Here is a 23,811-nt window from a genome sequence, read left to right on the forward strand (position 1 = left end):
TTCCTTGCTCTCCAAGGATTAGTTTGATATCCGCATGGTTAGGCCTTGCAAACGGGTTGAACGATCCAGTAGTGCGTAAGGTATGGTTTGCTAATCCTAGAGGGATTGTTCCGGGAATCGACTTTGTGTTGGTTTTTAGGCCTCTTTTAGGATTAGTTTTCCATTATCTTTCGTGTCTCCCAGGCTCAACTACGCGTAGGATGTTCCGGTTATGCGGTGAAAACCCTAGACTGTCGTAGATTGATTTAACTTTATATTGATAAAGCATGACCCCCATGTTATTGTAAATCCAACGTGAACCATGGGTCAATCGGCTCTTTGAGCCGATTCACAGGGTAACCTGAGAGCCGATCGGGGCTCGTATTTAATGTTTACGTGTCTGCCATGCAGGAAGCTAATTGAAGCAATCCATCACCTTCCTGACCAGGTATAGGTCAGGTGGCACGCCCTCGCACTAGCCAGGACGTGTGCCGGAGTTTTGCGGGCCGTCGCCCGAGGGACCAGGGCCCACCAGCAGTCCTGGGAGCCTCCCGGCTCTCCGTGTTGCCCGTCGCTGCTCGCCGGTGGGTTTTGGCAGGCAACAGATACACACTTTCTGCGCCTAGCTGAAAGGCGTTAAAGAAAAGCGCTTATGGGAGACAACCCATTATTTTACTTCTGCACTTTATTTTATATTTGAGTCTTGGAAGTTGTTTACTACTGTAGCAACCTCTCCTTATCTTTATTTTAATGCATTGTTGTGCCAAGTAAAGTCTTTGATAGTAAAGCCAATACTAGATTTGGATTACTGCGCAGGAACAGATTTCTTGTTGTCACGAATTTGAGCAGTAGTCTCTGTAGAAAAATCAAAAAAATATTCCAATTTACGTGCGTGATCCTCAGATATGTCCGCAACTTTCATTCAATTTGGGCATTTTCATCTGAGCAAGTCTGGTGCCACTTTAAAATTCGTCTTTACGAACTGTTCTGTTTTGACAGATTCTGTCTTTTATTTCGCATTGCCTGTTTTGCTATGTTAGATGGATTTCTTTGTTCCATTAACTTTCAGTAGCTTTGAGCAATGTCCAGAAGTGTTAAGAATGATTATGTCACCTCTGAATATATGAATTATGCACTGACCCTCTAATGAGTTTGTTTCGAGTTTGGTGTGGAGGAAGTTTTCAAGGGTCAAGAGAGGAGGATGATACAATATGATCAAGAAGAGTGAAAATTCAAAGCTTGGGGATGCCCCCGTGGTTCATCCCTGCATATTTTAAGAAGACTCAAGCGTCTAAGCTTGGGGATGCCCAAGGCATCCCTTCTTCATCGACAACTTATCAGGTTCCTCCGGTGAAACTATATTTTTATTCCGTCACATCTTATGTGCTTTACTTGGAGCGTCCGTTTGTTTTTATTTTTGTTTTTGTTTGAATAAATCGGATCCTAGCATTCTTTGTTTGGGAGAGAGACACGCTCCGCTGTTTCGTATGAACACATATGTTCTTAGCTTCATCTTTAATGTTCATTGCGAAAGTTGGACTATTTCATTCATTGTTATATGGTTGGAAACGGAAAATGCCGCATGTGGTAAATGGTTTAATATCTTGAATAATGTGATACTTGGCAATTGTTGTGCTCATATAGATCTTGTTTAAGCTCTTGCATCATGTACCTTGCACTCATTAATGAATAACTACATAGAGCTTGTTAAAATTTGGTTTGCATGATTGATCTCTAGAGTCTAGATATTTTCTGGTTGAGGTCTTTGAACAACAAGAAGACAATATGAAGTCTTATAATAGTTACAATATGTTCATATGTGAGCTTTGATGCACCTTTTATACTTGAGTTTGCTTCAAACAACCTTGCTAGCCTAGCCTTGTATTGAGAGGAATTCTTCTCGTGCATCCAAATCCTTGAGCCAATTACTATACCATTTGCGTCCACCATACCTACCTACCACATGGTATTTCTCCGCCATTCCAAAGTAAATTACTTGAGTGCTACCTTTAAAATTTCTATTCTTTGCCTTTGCGATATATAGCTCATGGGACAAATAGCTTAAAACTATCGTGGTGAAGAATATGTACTTATGTGTCTTATTTCTTAATAAGTTGTTTGTTGAGCGGTAACGATGTTTCTGGGGACGCCATCAACTCTTTTACCTTTGTTGAATATCATGTGAGTTGCTATGCATGTTCGTCTTGTCTGAAGTAAGGGAGGTTCTCACAATCAAATGGTTTGAGTATGCATACTGTTAGAGAAGAACATTGGGCCGCTAACTAAATCCATGATTCATGGTGGAAGTTTCAGTGTGGACAATTAATCCTCAATCTCTTATGAGAATATTAACTGTTGTTGAATGCTTATGCATTAAAGAGGAGTCCATTATCTGTTGTCTATGTTGTCCCAGTATGGATGTCTAAGTTGAGAATAATCAAAAGCGAGAAATCCAATGCGAGCTTTCTCCTTAGACCTTTGTACGAGCGGCATAGAGGTACCCCTTTGTGACACTTGGTTGAAACATATGCTATGCAATGATAATCAGTGTTAACCCAAGCTAATTAGGACAAGGTGCGAGCACTATTAGTATACTATGCATGAGGCTTGCAACTTATAAGATGTTTTATACATAACACATATGCTTTATTACTACCGTTGACAAAATTGTTTCTTGTTTTCAAAATGAAAAGCTCTAGCACAAATATAGTAATCAATGCTTCCTCTCGCGAAGGGCCTATCTTTTACTTTATTGTTGAGTCAGTTTTCCTATTCTTTCTATCTTAGAAGCAAACACTTGTATCAACTCGTGTGCATTGATTCTTACATGTTTACCTATTGCACTTGTTATATTACTTTGTGTTGACAATTATCCATGAGATATACATGTTGAAGTTGAAAGCAACCGCTGAAACTTTATCTTCCTTTATGTTGCTTCAATGCCTTTACTTTGAATTTATTGCTTTATGAGTAACTCTTATGCAAGTCTTATTGATGCTTGTCTTGAAAGTATTATTCATGAAAAGTCTTTGCTATATGATTCATTTGTTTACTCATTATCTTCATCATTGCTTCGAATCGCTGCATTCATCTCATATGCTTTACAATAGTATGATCAAGATTATGATAGCATGTCACTTCAGAAATTATCTTTGTTATAGTTTACCTACTCGAGGGCGAGTAGGAACTAAGCTTGGGGATGCTTGATACGTCCCAAACGTATCTATAATTTCTTATGTTCCATGCTACTTTTATGATGATACTCACATGTTTTATACACATTATATGTCATATTTATGCATTTTCCGGCACTAACCTATTGACGAGATGCCGAAGAGCCAGCTTGTTGTTTTCTCGCTGTTTTTGGTTTCAGAAATCCTAGTAAGGAAATATTCTCGGAATTGGACGAAATCAACGCCCAGGGGCCTATTTTTCCACGAAGCTTCCAGAAGATCGGATGACTTACGAAGTGGGGCCACGAGGCGCTGCCACAACAGGGCGGCGCGGCCCAGGTGCTGGCCGCGCAGCCCTGGCGTGTGGGGCCCTCGTGTGGCCCCCTGACCTGCCCTTCCGCCTACATATAGTCTTCGTCGCGAAACCCCCAGTACCGAGAGCCACGATACGGAAAACCTTCCGCAGACGCCGCCGCCGCCAATCCCATCTCGGGGATTCGAGAGATCGCCTCCGGCACCCTGCCGGAGAGGGAAATCATCTCCCGGAGGTCTCTTCATCGCCATGATCGCCTCCGGATCGATGTGTGAGTAGTTCACCCCTGGACTATGGGTCCATAGCAGTAGCTAGATGGTCGTCTTCTCCTCATTGTGCCATCATGTTAGATCTTGTGAGCTGCCTATCATGATCAAGATCATCTATTTGTAATCCTTCATGTTGTGTTTGTTGGGATCCGATGAATATTGAATACTATGTCAAGTTGATTATCAATCTATCATATATGTTATTTATGTTCTTGCATGCTCTCCGTTGCTAGTAGAGGCTCTGGCCAAGTTGATACTTCTGACTCCAAGAGGGAGTATTTATGCTCGATAGTGGATTCATGCCTCCATTAAATCTGGGACGAGTGACGAAAGTTCTAAGGTTGTGGATGTGCTGTTGCCACTAGGGATAAAACATCGATGCTTTGTCTAAGGATATTTGTGTTGATTACATTACGCACCATACTTAATGCAATTGTCCGTTATTTGCAACTTAATACCGGAAGGGGTTCGGATGATAACCTCGAAGGTGGACTTTTAGGCATAGATGCATGCCGGATAGCGGTCTATGTACTTTGTCGTAATGCCCCGATTGAATCTCATAGTACTCATCATGATATATGTATGTGCATTGTTATGCCTTCTTTATTTGTCAATTGCCCAACTGTAATTTGTTCACCCAACATCTGCTATCTTATGGGAGAGACACCACTAGTGAACTATGGACCCCGGTCCTATTCTTTACATCTGAAATACAATCTACTGCAATTGTTCTTTACTGTTCTTCGCAAACAAACATCATCATCCACACTATACATCTAATCCTTTGTTTACATAAAGCCGGTGAGATTGGCAACCTCGCTGTTACGTTGGGGCAAAGTTCTGTGATTGTGTTGTGCAGGTTCCACGTTGGCGCCGGAATCCCTGGTGTTGCGCCGCACTACACTCCTCCGCCATCAACCTTCAACGTGCTTCTTGGCTCCTCCTGGTTCGATAAACCTTGGTTTCTTTCTGAGGGAAAACTTGCTACTGTACGCATCACACCTTCCTCTTGGGGTTCCCAACGGACGTGTCGACTGCACGCATCAAACCCTCCCGAACTCGGGTTTCGGTTGACGGCGGCGTCGGAACTTTTCGTGGATGGAGGATCTGGTCTCTAGGGTTTTCCCGATACGAGGAATAAATAGGCGGAAGGGCGGAGCAAACGAGGCGACGATGCGCCAGTACATGGGACAGGCGCGGCCAAGGGTGGGGTCGCGCCTGCCCTATGTACTGCCACGTGGCAGCTCTCCTGCGCGTGTCCTTCTGGCTCCGTCTTCGTCCCGGAAAAATAAGACTCTGGGCTTTTGTTTCGTCCAATTCCGAGAAACTTTCATGTACAACTTTTCTGAAACACAAAAATAGCAGAAAACAGGAACTGACACTGCGGCACTACGTTAATAGGTTAGTCCCAGAAAATACTGAAAAGTGTGTAAAAGTGCACATAAAACATATAAGAACTGTAACAAAACAAGCATGGAGCATCAAAAATTATACATACGTTTGGGACGTATCAACATCCCCAAGCTTAACTCCTGCTCGTCCTTGAGTAGGTAAGTGATAACAAACAAATAATTTTTGAGGTGACATGCTGTCACACTACTTTGATCAATCTAAGTGTAAAAGCAAACATAGCTGGAATCATAGAATCCTAACATAAGCATGATAGATATAATCAAACAATGAAACTTAATAACCATGCTAAAACATGAATAGTAATCAAACAAAAGAAAAATGTATAACGTGCATGGAAAGCAAAGTGATTGTCAAGAGCATAGCATAGATATATAATAAAGTGGTACTCAGCTTGTCCCATAAGTGGAAGTAAAACATAAATGCTTGGACACCTTTAAAAGATTATAAGGATGACTAGAAACAAGAAGTTTGAACAAGAAATACCATAATTATGAATCAATCAATAAAATCTTGGGACCATGCACATAAAACTAAGAATGACAACTATGCTCTCATAAGTGGTGCATAAACTAGAAGGTGGAGACTCAACATAAAAGTAAAAGAAGGTCTCTCTTTGAGAGGCAAGTAAGATCACTCATGTGCTAGAGCTTTTTATTGAAACAACAAGAGTATAAAATGCACTTTTGAGAGGTGGTTGTTCATGTCAACGAGTAGTAAAAAGAGCTATTGTCATCTTCCATACTAAGCAAGTTTGAGAGCGGTTCCGAAATATTTGGGCGAAACCTCTTTTCATTTATACTACTTATAAAATTATGACACTTCTCCCAACCTTTGCTTACACATACCATGGTTAACCGAATCCTCGGGTGCCGACCAAGCAATCACAAACAATGGAGGAGTGCCCTTTTCTTATAATTTTCTTCCCCTATTGGAAGTTGTGGTCAAACCAGCTCTTTTTTATATACTTTTTTATGTGAAAAGCCAGATGAAGCTCGCGAGTCTTTGAGTTACTTAACTAGTATGGAAGACGATAACCATAATTTTAATTTACTTCCTCATGAGCTAAAAACAATGTCACAAAACGAGGAACTGTTTGAATGTTTTAAAGGTAGCACACAAGCAAACTACTATGGAATGGTAATAAAATACCACATATAGGTAGATATGGTGGACACTTTGGAATATTTGGTTTTTGGTGGTTGGATGCATAAATAAAATACTCACATAAATGGAGGCTAGAAAAAGACCGGGTGCGACCAACTAAGAGAGTATAATGGCCATAATCATGCACATCGACAAAATATATTAATCAAAGCATAAAGTGATACAAAAGTTGCAAAATAAATGATCATAGAGGCAAGAATTTACTGAAATGTAGTAATAACATGTTGCAAAACATGTGCCAAGTCGACCCAAATAAAAACATTCGCAGGAGAATATATACCACAATATTATGCTTTTCTATTGTATGCTAAAAACAATGCATGAAACCTTCAATGGCACACTAAACACTCTCAGTATTTGAGACTAATCATAATTAAAACATAATTAACAAGCTCATAATGAGAATAACATCTAGCAAGATATGCAAAAATAACTATACCACAGTCTAAAACTGCTTCCATTTGCATCACATACACATAAAACTTTTTTCATGCTTCCAACGCCAACCAAATAAAACCAGACAACTATCATATATGAAAAACAAGTAAATGTCCAGAGGGCTATTGAAACTCAAATAAATGTAAACGTGGAGCGTGTTTCTCTCCAACGCAAAATGCATAACAGTGGAGTGTATCTCACTCCAAAATAAACATGCAAAACAGCGGAGCGTGTCTCACTCCAAAGTAAATATGCAAAGCGGTGGAGCGTGTCTCACTCCAAAGTAAACATGAATGATGGGATCCAAATTTACTGAAAGTAAACACACAGCAAAAAGTAAAGACGCTCCAAGGATAACACATATCACATGAAGGAATAAAAATATAGCGTGTTGAACAATGACCTGGTGCTTTTTGTTGATGAAGAGGGGATGCCTTGGGCATCTCCAAGCTTTGACGCTTGTTCTTCTTGGATATTTCTTGGGGGGTTCAGGGGACATCCCCAAGCTTGAGTTCTTGTACATGCTTCATCTTATTGCATCATTCTTCTCTCCCTACACTTGAAAACTTTCTTCACACAAAACTCAGCACAATTGATTAGCAACATTAGTGCAAATAAAAATATATCAAACCAGCAAGGCTTCAGTAATGGCACATATCAAACACTCATTTTAACATATGCTACTGTAGCTACTTCTTCCCAAATATTTTTTTCACAAAAGAACTCAAAAAGACGAAGCATAAGACGCAAATGCAAAACATGGCAGAAATCAGTCAAAACAGACCAGCAGGCAGATATCGAAATTAAAGAAATAGTTCTGTTGCTCAAATCTAAAAATGCTAAACTAACGAAAGTTAGCTAACATACTGGGACATAAGCACAAAAATTTTCATCTCAAAATAACGTTCTGGGGATTTTTAAGAAAAAATTTCGTGACCAGCACAGAATCTGTTTCAGAATTGCAAATACCCCAAACACTATTTTCTTTCTATTAGAGGCTACCCTTGGCACAAAAAACGAAATAAAAACGAGAAGGAGAGGTTATTACAGTAGCAATAACTTCCAAGACTCAACAAAGCAAAAATAACAGAAATAAAATGTGGGTTGTCTCCTACAAGCGCTTTTCTTTAACGCCTTTGAGCTAGGCACAAAAAGGCTGCAAATCAACTATTGTCAAGAGGTAAAGCATCAAGATCAATTACTTCTTCCAAAACACCATTTGTATCATCCAGTACCTTAGACACCTCTGAAGATTCAACATGCAATTTACTCTTAGTTGCACTAAAAGTTTTATCATATTTAAACATACCACGGTTTTTTGGTTTGGGTGCCTTAGGGACATACATAAATTTTTGTTCTTTCCCAACAAAAGCTCTCTCCTTTTTGAAACCAAGATAGGAAAAAGTTGAACTCAAAGTTTCCATAGCTTCTTCAAGTTTACCAATTCTAATAGTTATATCATCATTTCCAATGGTACCCTCTAAAACAGCAATTTTTTTTATTGATTCCTCCTATCAACTCATTAGTATGGATAGCATCAAAAAGTAAATTGGGCAAACTTTTCTATAAAGAATCTAGTCTTTTTACCACCTCTTCTAAAGTGATCTCAGTTTTAGCAACATTAATGGGAGGACTTCCTACTAAACTTTCAATTAAAACATAGCCTTCTGAAGTGGGAGCACCTAGAAAATTACCACCAATAAGAGTATCTAGAATCTATTCCAAGTAGAAACACCAACATAGAAATTCCTAAGAAGAATCATAGTAGAATATTTCTTAGTACATCTATGATCAGCATCACATATTCTATACCAAGCATCTTTCAAACTTTCACCCCCTTGTTGCTTAAAAGTACGAACCTCAACTTCAGGGACATTCATTTTGCAAAGTAAAGTAAACAACACAAATAAAAACTATACTATTTTTTTGGATTTTCGATATAAAATGCAAACAAGATAAAAATAAAAGATGCAACAAAAAAACAATGACAAAGTAAAAGAGTTGAGAGTGACAGACTCCCCTCGCAGAAGAGATGCTTTTCTCCCCGGCAACGGCGCCACAAAAAGTCTTTGCTGAGCGCGGAGTTGATGAAGGAGAGTTTATGCGCAATGTTGAGTGGAACCCCAAGAGGAAGGTATGGTGAGCATAGCAGGAAGTTTTCCCTCAGTAAGAAACCAAGGTTTATCGACCAGTAGGAGAAAAACGTTCTCTCCCGAGGTGTTGCGAACCAACTCGTGGCAGGACGCACTGCCGGCGTCAGCATCAACGTGGAGACCTGCACACAAACAACCAAGTACTTTGTCCCCAACTTTCAGCGAGGTTGTCAAGCTCACTGGTTTTGCAGAAAATAAAGGATTAAACGAACCGTGTGGAAGAAGAATTGTTTGCAGAGAACAGAACAGAAAAATGTTGTAGAAGATTGCAATTAAAAGAAGAAGGACCGGGGTCCATAGTTCACTAGAGGCGCCTCCCCAATAAATAAATATGCTGGATAAACAAATTACGGATGGGCAATTGACAAACAGAGATTCTAAGCTAATGTTGGTGCAGAATACATGCTATGAAAGTATGCGAGCATTACAACAATATACATAGACCGTAATCCAACTGCATCTATGACTAATAATCCATCTTCAGGATTGCATCCTGAAAGAACATCTCTCACATTATGTTTTGGAGTGTTTGATGTCAATATATGTGATACAATAATGTTTGATGAAGTGGTGCAGAGATTATATCGATACATGTTTACGGGTGTCTTGTGTGGAAAAACAAGACAAAAGGAAGCAGAAAAAGTTTCTCCAGGCCGGATAATCCGGGCCGGATATTTGTAAAATATCCGGCCCCCAAAATCGGCTAAGGACTTTTGGCGTGTGGCTCAGTACTCCCCTGGACATGGGCCGGATTTTTGGCCGGACATTTGCCCGGAAATTCCCTGGGCCGGACTTTTTGGGGGAGGGGGGGGAGGCGAATCCGGCCCCAACTTAGGCCGGATTATCCGGCCCTCGAAAGTCTCCAACGGCTGGATTTTGAGAGGGGGTATTTATACCCCCCTTCTTCCTCCTTCCAACCTGCTCAATCATTGCACAAAATTCTGCCAAGCTTCACCACCATTAGAGCCACCTCAAGAACACAAGATTTACAAGATCTCCTCCTCCACCAACCAAAGCTCTTGATCTTTGGAGATTCGAAGGAGAAGACCCCGATCTACATTCTCACCGAAGCGATTCTCATTTCCCCCTCATATTCTTGAGGGCCCCCTTGCTAGTGTTCCTCTTTAGATCCCTAGTTGTTTGTTGTTGATGTATTCTTGTTGATTGTTGTGTTGTTACAGATTTGGGAGCCTCCAATTTGGTTGTGGATGTGTGCCCCAAGAACCTTGTTAAGGCCCGGTTTCCGCCTCGAGGAAATCCCTTAGTGGAAGTGGGCTAGGCCTTCGTGGCGTTGCTCACAGGAGACCTGAGTGAAGCCTTCGTGGCGTTGGTTTGGCTTTCGTAGCAACCACACTCCTCCAAACGTAGACATACCTTCTTGCAAAGGAAGGGAACTACGGGAATCAACTCCGTGTCTCCGCGTGCCCCACTCCCGGTTACCTCTATCCTATTCTATCTCCTATATATTGCGTAGCTATATCTTGCTTAGTTATTAACCTTGTCATATAGGTAAATTCTCATAGTTGCATATCTAGAGAATTTACCTTTGTGTCAAGCCTAAATTGGAAAAGAACTAAAAATTGGTTAGCACCTATTCACCCTCCCTCTAGGTACGGCATACGATCCTTTCACATCCGCGACACCCTCCAGTATTAAGTTGCAAGCAACGGACTATCGCTTTAAGCAATGTGTGCAAAGTAAACGATGAAACTACCCTTGAATAGAACACCGTTGTTTTCTCCCTAGTAGCAACAGCATATCTACAACCATAGAGAACAAGGTCACTTCCCATGGTTAAATAGAGGCATGAACCCACTATCGAGCATAAATACTCCCTCTTGGAGTTGCTAGCATCTACTTGGCCAGAGCATCTACCACAAACGGAGAGCATGCATGCAAGATCATAATAACATAATACATAATCTCAACCAAAACAATCTCTCTATAAATCGGATCCACATCAAACCAACATCTAGCAAATACAAATAGATGATCTTGATCATGTTAGGCAACTCACAAGATCTATACATGAAGCACAACAAGGAGAGGGCAGCCATCTAGCTAGTGCTATGGACCCATGGTCGTGGAGGACTAGTCACACATCACCTCGGATGAAGACATGGCGATGTAGAAGCCTCCGGCGGTGATTTCCCTCTTCGGCAGGGTGCCGGGATGGACTGCAGAACCCTCCCAAACTAGGGTTTAGGTTGACGGCGGCGTCAGAACTTTTCATGGATGGAAGCTCTGGTCCCTGGGGTTTTCCCGATACGAGGAATAAATAGGCGGAAGGGCGGAGCAAACGAGGCGACGAGGCGCCAGTACATGGGCCAGGCGCGGCCAAGGTTGGGGCCGCGCCTGCCCTATGTACTGCCACGTGGCAGATCTCCTGCACGTGTCCTTCTGGCTCCGTCTTCGTCCCGGAAAATTAAGACTCTGGGCTTTTGTTTCGTCCAATTCCGAGAAACTTTCATGTACAACTTCTCTGAAACACAAAAACATCAGAAAACAGGAACTGCCACTGCGGCACTGCGTTAATAGGTTAGTCTCAGAAAATGCTAAAAAGTATGGAAAAGTGCACATAAAACATATAAAAATTGTAACAAAATAAGCATGGAGCATCAAAAATTATAGATACGTTTGGGACGTATCAGGCTTCTCCACCGCCTCCTCGACTCCCGTGACCATCCTTGTCGTCTCTTGCCAAAGCTGAGTTCGATGGACGCCACGACTTTCTCGGCAGTCAGGCGGTGCTCCAACCTGCTATGGCCGATGCACCTTCTATGGTGGGTGCTGCGCAGACGACAATGCCTATGGAGAAGCTGTAGGCGGCATCAGCAATGGCCAACTTGGAGGTTCTGACAGATCCGTTCCCTGGACAAGGACCACTATTGTGGTGTTGGAAGATAAGTGCGGGGTGTGGTGTTGCATACGCTGGTCCGTGGTGTTGCAATGCATTGGCTGTAGATCTGCGAATGGACAACATCGGTGCTTCCATTGAAGGATGACAAAGTAGGAAAGATCTTTAAGGCTTGAGGTGTACTGCTGCCAGAGCATATCGGCGACGCTACTGCCAGTTGTCGACGGTGCTGCAAGCGCTGGACCATAGTGCTACCAAGTAGAGGTGTAGTGTTGTCCACCAGAGATGGTAGTGCCGGGCGGTTCTTCAAACCGTCGGGGGTGGTGCTGGAAACCGTTAGCGCCTGCGCAAGAAGCAAGCGACAATTGCTGCTTGCTGGAGTTGGGATGCTGTCGGCGGTGTGCCGGCGAGTAGTAGTTGACGATGCTACAATTGTATAAAACTTTTGCTCGCATGGTATGTGTTGTTGCCACTTCCGTACAATTTTTTGCTACAAGGTCTCCGACGAGGGCTCAAAGGAGGTCTCTGGCGAGGTCTGCTTCCGACGGGTCTTTATTTATTTATTTATTTCTAGACGAACATTTTTTTTTACTTCAATAAAGGAAAAGTGATGTTTTGTTGGTGCGACAAAGCAAAGTCAGTATTTTGATTAAAAATGGACAGGTGTTAGCTTAGGAAGATGGAGGCTAGAACGAATATATCCTCAGGAGGATCCTCAGCAGCCTCCAGGCTAGCCCTTTTGGAGCTGTGAGATCCCATGCAATACTACAAAACCCTAAACTCTTTCAGCTGAGCTTCATGTTGCAGGCCGGCACCTGGGTGCGGTTGGCAGCGGCGGCGGCTAGCGGCTTGTCCGTGAACTCCTTGAGCTGTGGCCGCTCCATGCAGAGCGTACGTGCCCAGGCCGTGAGCTCGACGCGCTCCAGGGTGGGGTGCTCCTTGACGATCTCGCGGAGGAGTTGTAGTGCCTGGTGGCGGCGGCGATGAGGGAGCTGATGGTCCAGACCCCCGTTGGTGTAGAATGACTCTCGTATGCTCCCACCCCCTGCTGCGAGGCCATTAGGCCAAGGCGTAGTGATCTGCCGTGGGTGCATACGGGGCTATATGACCATTGCTCTTCGATTAGTAGATCTTATGCCCAACGGACCACTTGATCAAAAGTTTCTAATGGCTTGCTGACAAGAAAGTGCTCCATGAAACGCGTGCAAATTGGCAGCGGTGTCGAGTCGGCCTTCCTTGTGACAAGAGGTGGCTGCGCACGCACGTATGCGGCATCAGTGTCGACGTCGGCGCCCGATTAAGCGCGGCAGTGCCATAGCCCCGGAGAAGGACCTGTCATGGGCACATGCGGGGCCTTTTCACGTGGCCGTTCCCATTCCATAGCGCCTCAGAAGGAGAGAAATCAAGGAGAGTGACGGGAATGAGAGAAGGGATGGACACGGACGGGGCATCGTCTTCGTCCTGGCCTTGATGGGGAGGAATGTGGTGATGTTCTTGGCCGCGAAATGGCCGGACAGGAGGAATATATCGCGAAATGATGCGAGAGAGCGATGGATCCTTGTGTCGGACGGAGTGGCCGCGCTCTGCTCCAACTCCGGCGAGGCAGCGTGCGTGCCTAGTGTGGGTGGAGTGTCCCAGTCGGATCAATTAATGGCGGATTTTAGTGGCAAAAGGAGGGTTCTGGACACGATCTCGATGCATGCACTCTAGGAGCTCTCCTGCTTTGTAGGGTTATGGCAACCCCGACGTGCTGCTCATTGTTGAGTATTCGAATTAATTCATGGCCGGAGTATGGATGAAGAATTCAGTGGAGCAAAAAAGTCTACTATTATTCAAAGGAAAAAAAGCGTCATACAGACTCGGGAGTACGTAGTATCATCGACGATCGTATAAATGATGCGCTCCGGGAACGCGAGCGTGGCAAGCTCGAACGTCGTATGAGGTGGTGCGTCACACAAGTATACAAATTTGGCCTGCCATCATCTCTTTATTTCTTTCTTTCCTTTTTTCTAACTCTCAAAAACACTGGCCGGCCCTGTCATTATCAGTTCTCTTCTACGCTCCATGCTCATCTATTCGTTTCTCCGAGCATTTGTGGACATTGAATGCATATATTTGGCAAGCTTCACGCATTGATCAACGCAACCAAAAAATCGGAGCTAATACAAAAAAAAATCTAGGCAATACACTTATACACTTCAATAATATTGATATATAGGCTGAAAATTAGATTTTGACAGCTCCTTTTTCGGAGCAAGTTGGGTTGCTGGAAAGGGAAATTACTATCCTATTGTGATAGGTTAGTCCTTATCAATTCAGTTTTGACTAGCTTACCAATGTTTATGTTGTCCTTTCTGCAGATACCTGTTGGGGTAAGGAAACGTTTGAACTTTTATAGATCAAGGTTTTTTTTGGCAATCTGACGAACAAAAAAAGAAATATAGACTCACGAAATGGAATATTGTATGTAGACCTAAAGATCAAGGGGCTTAGGTATTGAGGTTCTCTAAATCAAGAACAGATGTTTATTAAGTAAATGGCTTTTTAAACTTCTGAATGAGGACGGGGTGTGGCAAGAACTGTTACAAGCCAAATAAGATAGAAGATCCTATCTGAGGTCCAAGTTAAGCCTACTGACTCTCCCTTCTGGAAGTGATTGATGGGGGTTAAAGATGATTTCATTTCTAGAGGTTTCTTTAAAATGGGTAATGGTAAAGGCACCCAGTTTTGGGAAGATATATGGCTAGGAAAAGTTTCTTTAGTGCAGCAATATCCTTCCTTATATAATATTGTGCATCACAAAAATGTAATAGTAGCTCATGTGTTAGCTCAAACCCCTCTGAATATTAGTTTTAGGCGGGTATTGAATGGTAACAAATGGACTTCTTGGTTACATTTGTGTCGCAAATTAATGGCGATAAATTTGAATGAAGACAAAGATGTTTTTGTTTGGAATCTCTCACCAAATGGCTTGTTTACGGTCAAGTCTATGTACGAAGATCTTATGAGTGACCACACCCTTTTTTTGCGAAAGTATCTCTGGAAGGTTAAAATTCCTCTTAAGATAAAGATTTTCATGTGGTTTCTGAATAATAAAGTACTGTTAACTAAGGATAATTTAGCCAAAAGACAATGGAATGGATGCACGAAATCTGTTTTTTGTGGAGATGAGGAAACTACTCTACACCTTTTCATTCAGTGTCCTCTAGTTAAGCTTCTTTGGCGCATAGTTAATTTCACATATGATCTTCCTCCTCCAACCAATATTATTAATATGTTTGGTAATTGGTTGAATGGAGTAGATAGACAATCGAAGGCTTTTATATGTATTGGGATTTCTGCCTTGTGTTGGTCTATATGGAGGGTCAGAAATGATATTATATTTAACAAAAAACAATCTTTTCACTTATGGCAGGTTATCCATATGGTGTCTCACTGGGTCCATCTTTGGGCTCTCCTATCGCCGGAGGGACATCGGGATGCCATGGTTTCTGGATGCACACGGCTCCAGATGGTCGCTCAGGATATTTGGTGCCAGACTGGCTGGTGTCACACTAGGAGACTACTTTGAGTTGTCAGGGTAGTTTTATGCTTTTTTCGCTAGTTGATTTTTATATTAATCTTTGGCGATGTTTGAGTTGTAACACAGTACTGAATTTGAATATTTTTAATAAATGGCCGTGTGCATCATCATGATGCAGAAGCCGGGGTACTATCTCCATTTCAAAAAAAAAAAATAGTTCGTTCCCTTTATCCTCTATGGAACTATTTCGTACCAACTGCTAGCAATACATTTATACACTTCGATAATATTGATATATAGTTTGTTTCCTTTATTCACTATAGAACTATTTCGTACGGCGTGATAATTTGATATACCGATATGGGTCATGGGCGTGATGAAGATTCGGAGACGGCCGAGTGCGATTGTTTTGAGGGAAGGCTGGAGCTAGCTCATTAATCTACGGAAAAAGAGCTTGTTCCGCTTCATGACAACAGCTGGTGTTTAAGTACTAGCACCGATGGGGTGGTATGGTAGTACTACGAGAGATTTAATTAGGAATTATTAATAGCTAGGTGATGTTGCTTTACAAGCTTAAAAACTCAGTAGACAGTAGGGTCAATCAGGTCCGGGAATTGCTACCGCGGGCCATGTTTCTGTCCCCGTTAATGGACAAGATGGTTCCCCTTCCTTGGATGATTCTCTATCAGTGCTAGTGTTCCAAAGTCCAAATTCTATTCTAATAGACAGACAGGCCGCGATCAGGACAGGTTCAGATGCAATTATGCATTGTACTATTTATGCTTCCGTTTGTTAACTTGGATATATATGATGTTGGTGGATGAAAAATATAAGCATCTGTTGTTGTTCTTATTTTTCTTTAACAAAAAGGGGCAAAGCCTCCTGGTTCCATTGAGATGCAACCAAGAATGTCACAAGAGAAACAAGCTGTGTAGTCGTCCATTTCAGGCTTACAAGCTCAGAACAGACCCAAAACTAGAGTAGTCTAGACTACAAAATGAAAGACAACAGCAACAAGAGAACAACTGCGAAGATGGATCAACGAAGATGAATATTTTTCAACAGCATCTCACAGGCAGTTTCTTGACGCCATCGAAGGAGAAGGTCAGCTGCCGAGCCATCAGTTGTTCTTATCAAAGCTGTAGACAGTTCTGGATAACGGAATACATTCTATCTGTTTATTTCTTTCTCGCAAAAAGGTTCAAGATCATTCCATGAAAAAGAAACAGAAGGGAGATCTTAAGGGAAAGACGAAGGAATCCGTCGAGATTTCCACTATATATCTTCTGAAGTTGCCTTCCAAGATTCATATATTCTCTACTTCTTTTGCGTGATCACAAGCAATCGGCATGTTGCAGAAGTCGTAGCTTAGCAGGAGTGCTTCGTCTCCTTCTTTTCGTTTTCTATTGCTACTTTTCATTCTTATTGTTCATATGAAGTCAGAAGCACAAAGTACACTGATTCTTGAATCGAAGAAAACATTACTACCAAATCTTGATTAATCCCTAAGTCAGGCCACAACCCTTTCAACAAAGCACACTCAAACCCGACCCAACGGATTTTTTTTTACAAGAGTAGCACAGTAGCAGCACAACGGCCCGCACGTACTGCCAACGGCAAGAACAGCGACACCACGCTGAAGAGCTAATAGTTTTTGCTTCTCTGAGGATACGGATTACGCTAACCGCACTAGTTTATTGCCCATATGGCCAGGGACTAATATTCCCTCGTCCTCCTCCCTCCACACCGATTCATATGCGGCCGTTGGTTGGCTGATTTAATTTAGCGACGTTGACACGGCCTGTTGATGTGTTTCCAGACCTGCTGAACATGTCCGGATAATGCTCACATGGCGACCCGACTCGACCGTTGAAGTGACCATGTTGCTTAGATGGTGAATCTGCACATTGTTGCTGCTTCGTGCTCACACATTCCAGACAATGAATTCACGTTCTGATTCCGAGCCTGACAGAAGATGCTGATCATCTAACATCGCAATTCAATTCCTGATGCTAACTGTTAAGTAGTAGCATTCATACCCATGATGATGGTGAACCCTCTGATCCTGGTACCGATTTGTGAGCTGCAGTATTTGTCATTACCCATGAGTTGGATTCCATCAAGGATCACATCAAAGACAGGGACATCAGCAACGCGATTGGCCTTTAACCCAACCACCGCCCAACATCAATCGTCAGAATGTTTCTTCTTACTGTTTCATTTGCACCCAACTTGTGCAAGATCTAATCCTTTTATAACAACGATTAGTTACAGAACACACATCACCAGTGTACTCTCCCTCTCGCTTACCTTTTCTTCCGCCATGACCTATCCCCCTACCACACCAGCTCCTCCACGACGGACCTGGCCGGGTTAATCAATCAAATCCACGATCGATCACACCCAGCTGCCACCATTACATCAAGAAAAGAAACCGGGGAATTGCGTTTGAACAAGCAATTCCTTGTAAAATCAGCTTCGTGCTTCGTCATCACCTAACGGCGAAATGGCTAGTGCGATCTTTAATTATCCTACAATTTATCAGTAGCAGTAGTTGGTACGTAGCAGCCGTGGACACGAAGAATGCAAGCTCACAAACTCATAAGGCTAAGGAATCAAAACAGCTGGAAAACATGTTTGTTAATCCGTTTTCTAACGGCGACACACATGTCATCTAGCTCACAATGATGCATATGTAAACTCAGCAAAGCATGCATTATTCCTTATGTTTTCATTCTTCTTGGTACGTTTAAAAAGGGCAAGAGCCAAGAAGTCAAGGACACTACCACTAGTAGCCGCCGTTTGGGAGGGAGGGCTACAACAAATTGACAGGGTATTAGGCAGAGAGAGAATTCAGTCCAGATAAGGGCATCCCAACTGACAATGCCAACATTTTTTTTCCAGAATGACAATGCCATCCTCTACTGAGTCAATAATGGAGTGAATTACACAATATAGGCACTCCAGAATGGATTTAATTAGTCTGGCGTGCTGATGCACAAAGAATGTGCAGTGCAGATTAAGAAAGCCCATCCGAAATGGCGCGCGATTACTGTACTGTCAATTGTCATTGTATATACTAGATGATTGAGGCAGGCCTAACCTGAACAGGAAGTAACTGCAAGCTGGCATGGCATATATTGGCATTATACTGTAGGAGATTGTCTCGACGAGGGGGCAGAGTCGGAGAGTGCAAGAGACACACGAAACTGCATATGGTGGTGGTAGATGCCAACAATAGGATTACCATTATTGCCAATAGGATAGAGTCAAATGCAAATTTAGCGCAGATGTGAGCTAAGCTTTCTCAGTTAATGGCTACTGCTTGTTTGAGACTCACAGTGAAGCAAGCCCGCAAGAAAACACTCCGAGACGAATATGGAAGTGAGCTCATCCTCAAGCACTAGATGGTTAAGTTTCCTAGTCACAGGCTCGTCAATGCGAGTTTTGTTCTTGTTGGCGGCAGCGTACGTGGTGTTGTTAATGCTGTTGAGGAAATGCAGGTTTTTATTTTAGTAAGCCATAGAGAAACTTTTTTTTAGATATTATTATTGGAGATCGGCATATAAACACGTTTGTATTTGTATTGGAGTATGTGGTAAAGAGTTGCTCTCAGAAGCACTGGATTGAAAACGTGATGTTCATTCCGTTCATCCGCCGTGAATTAGCTACTGCTTGTTTGACACTCACAGTCACAGTGAAGCTAGCCTGCAAGAAAATACTCCGAGACGATTATGGTAATGAACTTATCCCCTGCTAAGGTTTCCTAGTCACAGACTCCGTATCTCAGTTCCTCATTATCCACTTTACTATCTATGCGATCTTCTAGTTTTGTTGTTGTGGGCGGTGGCGGTGGTGTTGTTATTGCTGTTGAGGAAATGCGGATTTCATTTCAGTAAATCATAGATAAACTTTATTACTCCGCAGATATTTGTATTGGAGAACATGATAAAAAAAACGCAACTCTGTATTTGTATTGCTCTATGTGGTAAAGAGCTGTTATCAGAAGCACTGGATTCAATTCCGTTTATCCATTCATCGATCAGATCACCACATCGAAATGAAGCTGGCGACAATTGTTGCAAGGATATAGTGAAGGCAGTGACGAAGAATTGAGGTAGAAGAAGACATGATCGATCGCTGCTGTGCTGTTACAGGGACGAACACCTCAGTCAGTGTGGCACTGAGCTGAGCAGAGCAGAACAGAGCAATCTAGTGGCCATTGCCGCACACGGTCGCAGCTAGAACCTAGAAGCCGTTCATCTCTAGGAGGTAGGTGCGGCGCTTGCTGAGCATGGCCACGGCCTCCCTGAATGGCCCGTCGAAGGCGTCGGCGACGAAGTCGTCGAGGTCCTTGCGTCCGGCTCCGATGCCGCCGGTCTCGCCGACGGGCTTGATGACGACGAGCGTGGCGCCCTGGATCCTGGTCCCGTCGGAGAGCTCGAGCATGGGCGCGTAGCGGAGCTTCATGTTGCAGGCCGGCACCTGGGTGCGGTTGGCTGCCGCTGCGGCAGCGAGCGGCTTGTCGGTGAACTCCTTGAGCTGGGGCCGCTCCATGCAGAGCGTGCCCTGTCCGTGCGCGTCCGTGAGGTCGACGCGCTGCAGCGTGGGGTGCTCCTTGACGATCTCGCGGAGCAGGTAGTGCCTGGTGGCGGCGGCGATGAGGGAGCTGATGGTCCAGACCACGCGCAGCTTGAGGCCGCCGTTGGTGTAGAAGGACTCCGGGATGCTGCCGTCGCCCTGCTGCGAGGCGTCGTGGTCGGGTGCCGTGGCTGGTGGAGGTGGTGGGTGCGGGCCGGCGGCGTGGTCCAGCCTGGTGCCGCCGAGGATGACGCAGGTCTGGAGCGTGCTGCCGAAGACGGCCTTCCACTTGAGGAGCACGCCGTCGTCGGTGCCGACGTCGGAGACGGGGAGCTCCATGCGGAGGTTGCGGATGCTGCTGAAGTTCTTGAGCACCTGCGCGGGCGAGTGGTGCGGCGCGTGCTTGCCGCCGTGGCCGTGGCCGGACCTGGCGCCGGCGTCGCAGTGGCCGAAGGGCTTGAGCACGGCGGAGAGCACGGTCTTGAGGAGGCCGGAGAAGACGGCGCCGGCGCCGCGCTGGCGCTGGGCGCCGCCGCCGGCTCCAGAGACGCCGAGCGCGTCGTCGGAGGCGTCGGCGGCGTCGGAGCTGATGACGCGGTCGATGCGGAGGCAGGCGTCGTCGACGAGCGGGACGAGGGAGTTGAAGCGCTTGGAGACGGCGGCGCAGCGGCCGAGGGAGCGCGCGTCGGCGAGCTTGTTGAAGATGATGAGCACGAGGGAGTCCGGCACGTTGTCGAAGTGGTCTTCATCCACCTGCAGCTGCGCGAGGAGCAGGTCCTCGGCGAAGACCCGGTGCCTGGACTGCATTTTGCCGGAGAAGAGAAGGAGAGACAGGGAGCGATGGAGGACGCCGGAGCAGAGGAGTAGGTGAGGTAGCAGGAGGCGGAGGTGAGTAATGGATGGCGAGGGTGGAGAGGCTTATAAAGAGGAGAGGGAGAGAGGGACCTGTTTCTTGGTTAACTCCATGACTCGCTGTCGGAAGGCCGTCCCCCACCCCCTAATCATACCGTTAGAGCGAGCGAGCAGGACGACTACCCTCTCTCTCCCTCTCGCGCCTTAATTCCATTGTTTAATCTCCTCTCGACCGTTTCTCAGCATTTGTTAACACCAACTCCACAACGGTACAATTTGCTACTCTACTGTTATTCTTCTTCCTGCTTACGACTTCTACAAAATGTATTGAGGTAACAACGCTTAGTGACGACACTATAACGGGTAACTATTCATTACACGGCGAGCGCAAATTCTTAAAGGAAACCTCAAAATTTGGGGTAAATCTATCCGGTAACTCACTATTGGTTGGTGTGGTGGTGAGCACCTTCTTGAACCTGGAGCCAGAGCTCTCATTTCCCCCCTCCCCCTCCCCCTCCCCATCCTCTCTACAATAGCTGAGCGGACTTTCCGTCGTCCTTAGCCGGGCCAAGGCCCTCTTCGGCGGCGCTGCCGTCGGAGAGTGGCTGAGGCTCCATGCCCGCCACCGTAGGTTGTATAGGAGTAGTTTTGGGCCTTATGCCCGCGTCTGGAGTATAGCACAGATCTGCTTTGACCGGATCTGCTACTTGCTGTGGTGCTTCCCCTCCGGCGAGCTTCGATGGAAGGAGACGCTGGACCATGTCGCTGCCGCAGTTATCTCCCTCAATAAGGTCAAGCGTCACTGTCTACAGAGCTCTGCTGAGGCTCTGATGTATCCTCTCCTTCTAGCCTGCCGTGGAGGCGAGGAGAAGGGAAGAAACATCAGAGGCTTCATGTGGTGACCCTGCATACCACTGCATGTTGTAGTATGCCAGTCGTTGATATAACATTCGCGAAGTACCATTCCGCAAATATTACATCCCTCAGAGTAGTACAACAGAACATAGCAGGGTCCATAACTCATTCACATATTATTACAATCATCATACACAAGTCGTCTCCGGAGCTCCTCTTGGGTCCTAAGAGGATAACTCCCGGGTTCGAGGCGAACCCAACTTAACTTACAATACCATTGTCTCATTAAACTAAACATTTATTTAATCGAGCAGCTACATGGTAAGGGTTTGTGCTCGCTCGGTTACTACTACTCTTCGGATATCTCTAGGCTTGTTCTCCTCCGGAAGCCTCCCCGGATCCGTAGACGATGATGTAGTCTACGCCTTCAACACCTCCCCGAGAGGTCGGGTTCTTCATAGCCGATGATCTCGGCTCCTTCATTGTTGTCGCAGTCCTCCTCCGGACGATTCGGACAATCTAAGCATGGGGTTTAAGAGTGGTATGAGTACGAGCGTACTCAACAAGTTCATTATAGATAAGAGGTGTTTAATGCACTAGCTACGATATTAGACCATAAAGTCTAATACCAATGCAAGTTTTGATAAACATTTCTTCAAGAGATTGCTTTTATTTCAAAGAGCTATGTCCGTCAGCCTTCACCGGTTTACTAGAACTTCATGGAGCTCCTTTCCGGCCGCGTTCGCAGCTCCTCAATCCCGGAACAGGGAGTGACAGGTCACAGCTTCTTACACTCGCAGAGGTGTGTTGCTTTACCCATAAGAGATCTTATCCTTGGTGCCAACCGGGCAGCTTTCCCGTCCACACTTCCTTCGGTGTGAGGCCCGGTATAAGGTCTAGCCAATCATGTTCCTCCGCTACCTCGAACACCCACCCTTTTGTAAGATTGTCCTCCCTATATCCATGATGAGACCGTTCCGGCATTCATATGCCTTCCCCTATCATCATGGATAGACCGTTCCGGACACCTTACAATCCCTCATAGACCGCAATACCGTGGGGACTTAAGGCTTCCCCGCCTACCGCTTGTTCTTCGAACGACAAGTGTCTACGGACCGTGCCGTGGGGACTTAAGGCTTCCCCAGCCTACCGCTTGCCGCCGACGGATACAAGTGTCTACGGTAAAGCGCATCCGTTGATGAACGAGAGGTGGAAACACTTTTGACTACTCCGTCCCACTCCGGATCTTATGGTTAACACGGGTATTACGGCACAAGAATCACTGGCGACATTTGTTGTTTAATCCTAGATGGATATAAACCCGTGCAATGGAACCTCCACCATATCAACACAATCCATGGTTCCATTGCCCACCACTGAGTCATATTCATAGTTATGAAAGTAGTGGTTTTGATTTTTGTGCAATAGTGATAACCATAATACTTTGCAAGTAATTTGATAGAAATACTCAAATGACATGAGCAAGTGATGAACTTGCTCGAACACCGCAAAGCTCTGCAGTTGGTAGGTATGGACTGACCCTTGTCCTCTTGTTCGAAAAATAGCATCATTGTCCGATAAGGGCAATGGTTAAAGAAGCAATAATGCATGATTCCAGCTTTAGGGTTTGTTCCCCCTTTCCGTGTTTATTATTTTTTAGGTAGAAGGTTTATACTAAGAATAATTTGGGGATACTTTATTTAGAGTAAAATACAACCTTGAAATGTTGTCAAGGTGTTTTTATAGTCCAAAGGCATTAATGGACTTATTTTCATTATTGAAAAATAATATGTGTGATTTAAATGATTATTTAATTCATCAAATTAAGACTTATTCTTAGTTGTCTTCAAAAGGTCCCTTTGATATTTTATTCAGGTAGAGAATTTTATGCTGATCAATTTTCATATTTTTAATTAATTTTTTAGAGCTATTAAACATTTATTGTGCTTTTCCAAAGTTTTTGTATTTTAATTGAATTATGAAATGGCAAAAATGCCCCTGGGCCCACATGTCGGTGCGGCCCAGTGGGTTAGGTCGCACCCGAGCCACCGGCTCGGCTCGGTCGGCCCACTCGTTCTCTCCTCTCTTCCTCGCGCGAAACCCTAACCCCCTCCTCGACTCTCCGGCGATGCCGTGGTCGCCGCCGCCTTCGCTGAAATACTCCGGCCGTCTCCGGCCAACTCCGGCGACGAGATGCGGCGGATCTGGACCGCCTCACGACGGCGCACCAGATCCTCCGGC

At 44.5% G+C, this 23,811-nt stretch overlaps 1 protein-coding gene across 1 annotated transcript; it reads right to left on the reverse strand.

Moving 5' to 3' along the window:
• Window positions 1–19,292: 19,292 nt before the first annotated feature.
• LOC124677391 (F-box protein At1g30200-like) lies at window positions 19,293–20,739 on the reverse strand. The gene has a single exon (XM_047213378.1). It carries the CDS (start codon window positions 20,668–20,670, stop codon window positions 19,531–19,533), a length of 1,140 nt encoding a protein of 379 aa, XP_047069334.1. The 5' UTR covers window positions 20,671–20,739; the 3' UTR covers window positions 19,293–19,530.
• Between the last annotated feature and the right edge of the window lie 3,072 nt (window positions 20,740–23,811).

This window comes from Lolium rigidum, chromosome 7 (assembly GCF_022539505.1).
Source record: "Lolium rigidum isolate FL_2022 chromosome 7, APGP_CSIRO_Lrig_0.1, whole genome shotgun sequence".
Taxonomy (NCBI): Eukaryota; Viridiplantae; Streptophyta; class Magnoliopsida; order Poales; family Poaceae; genus Lolium; species Lolium rigidum.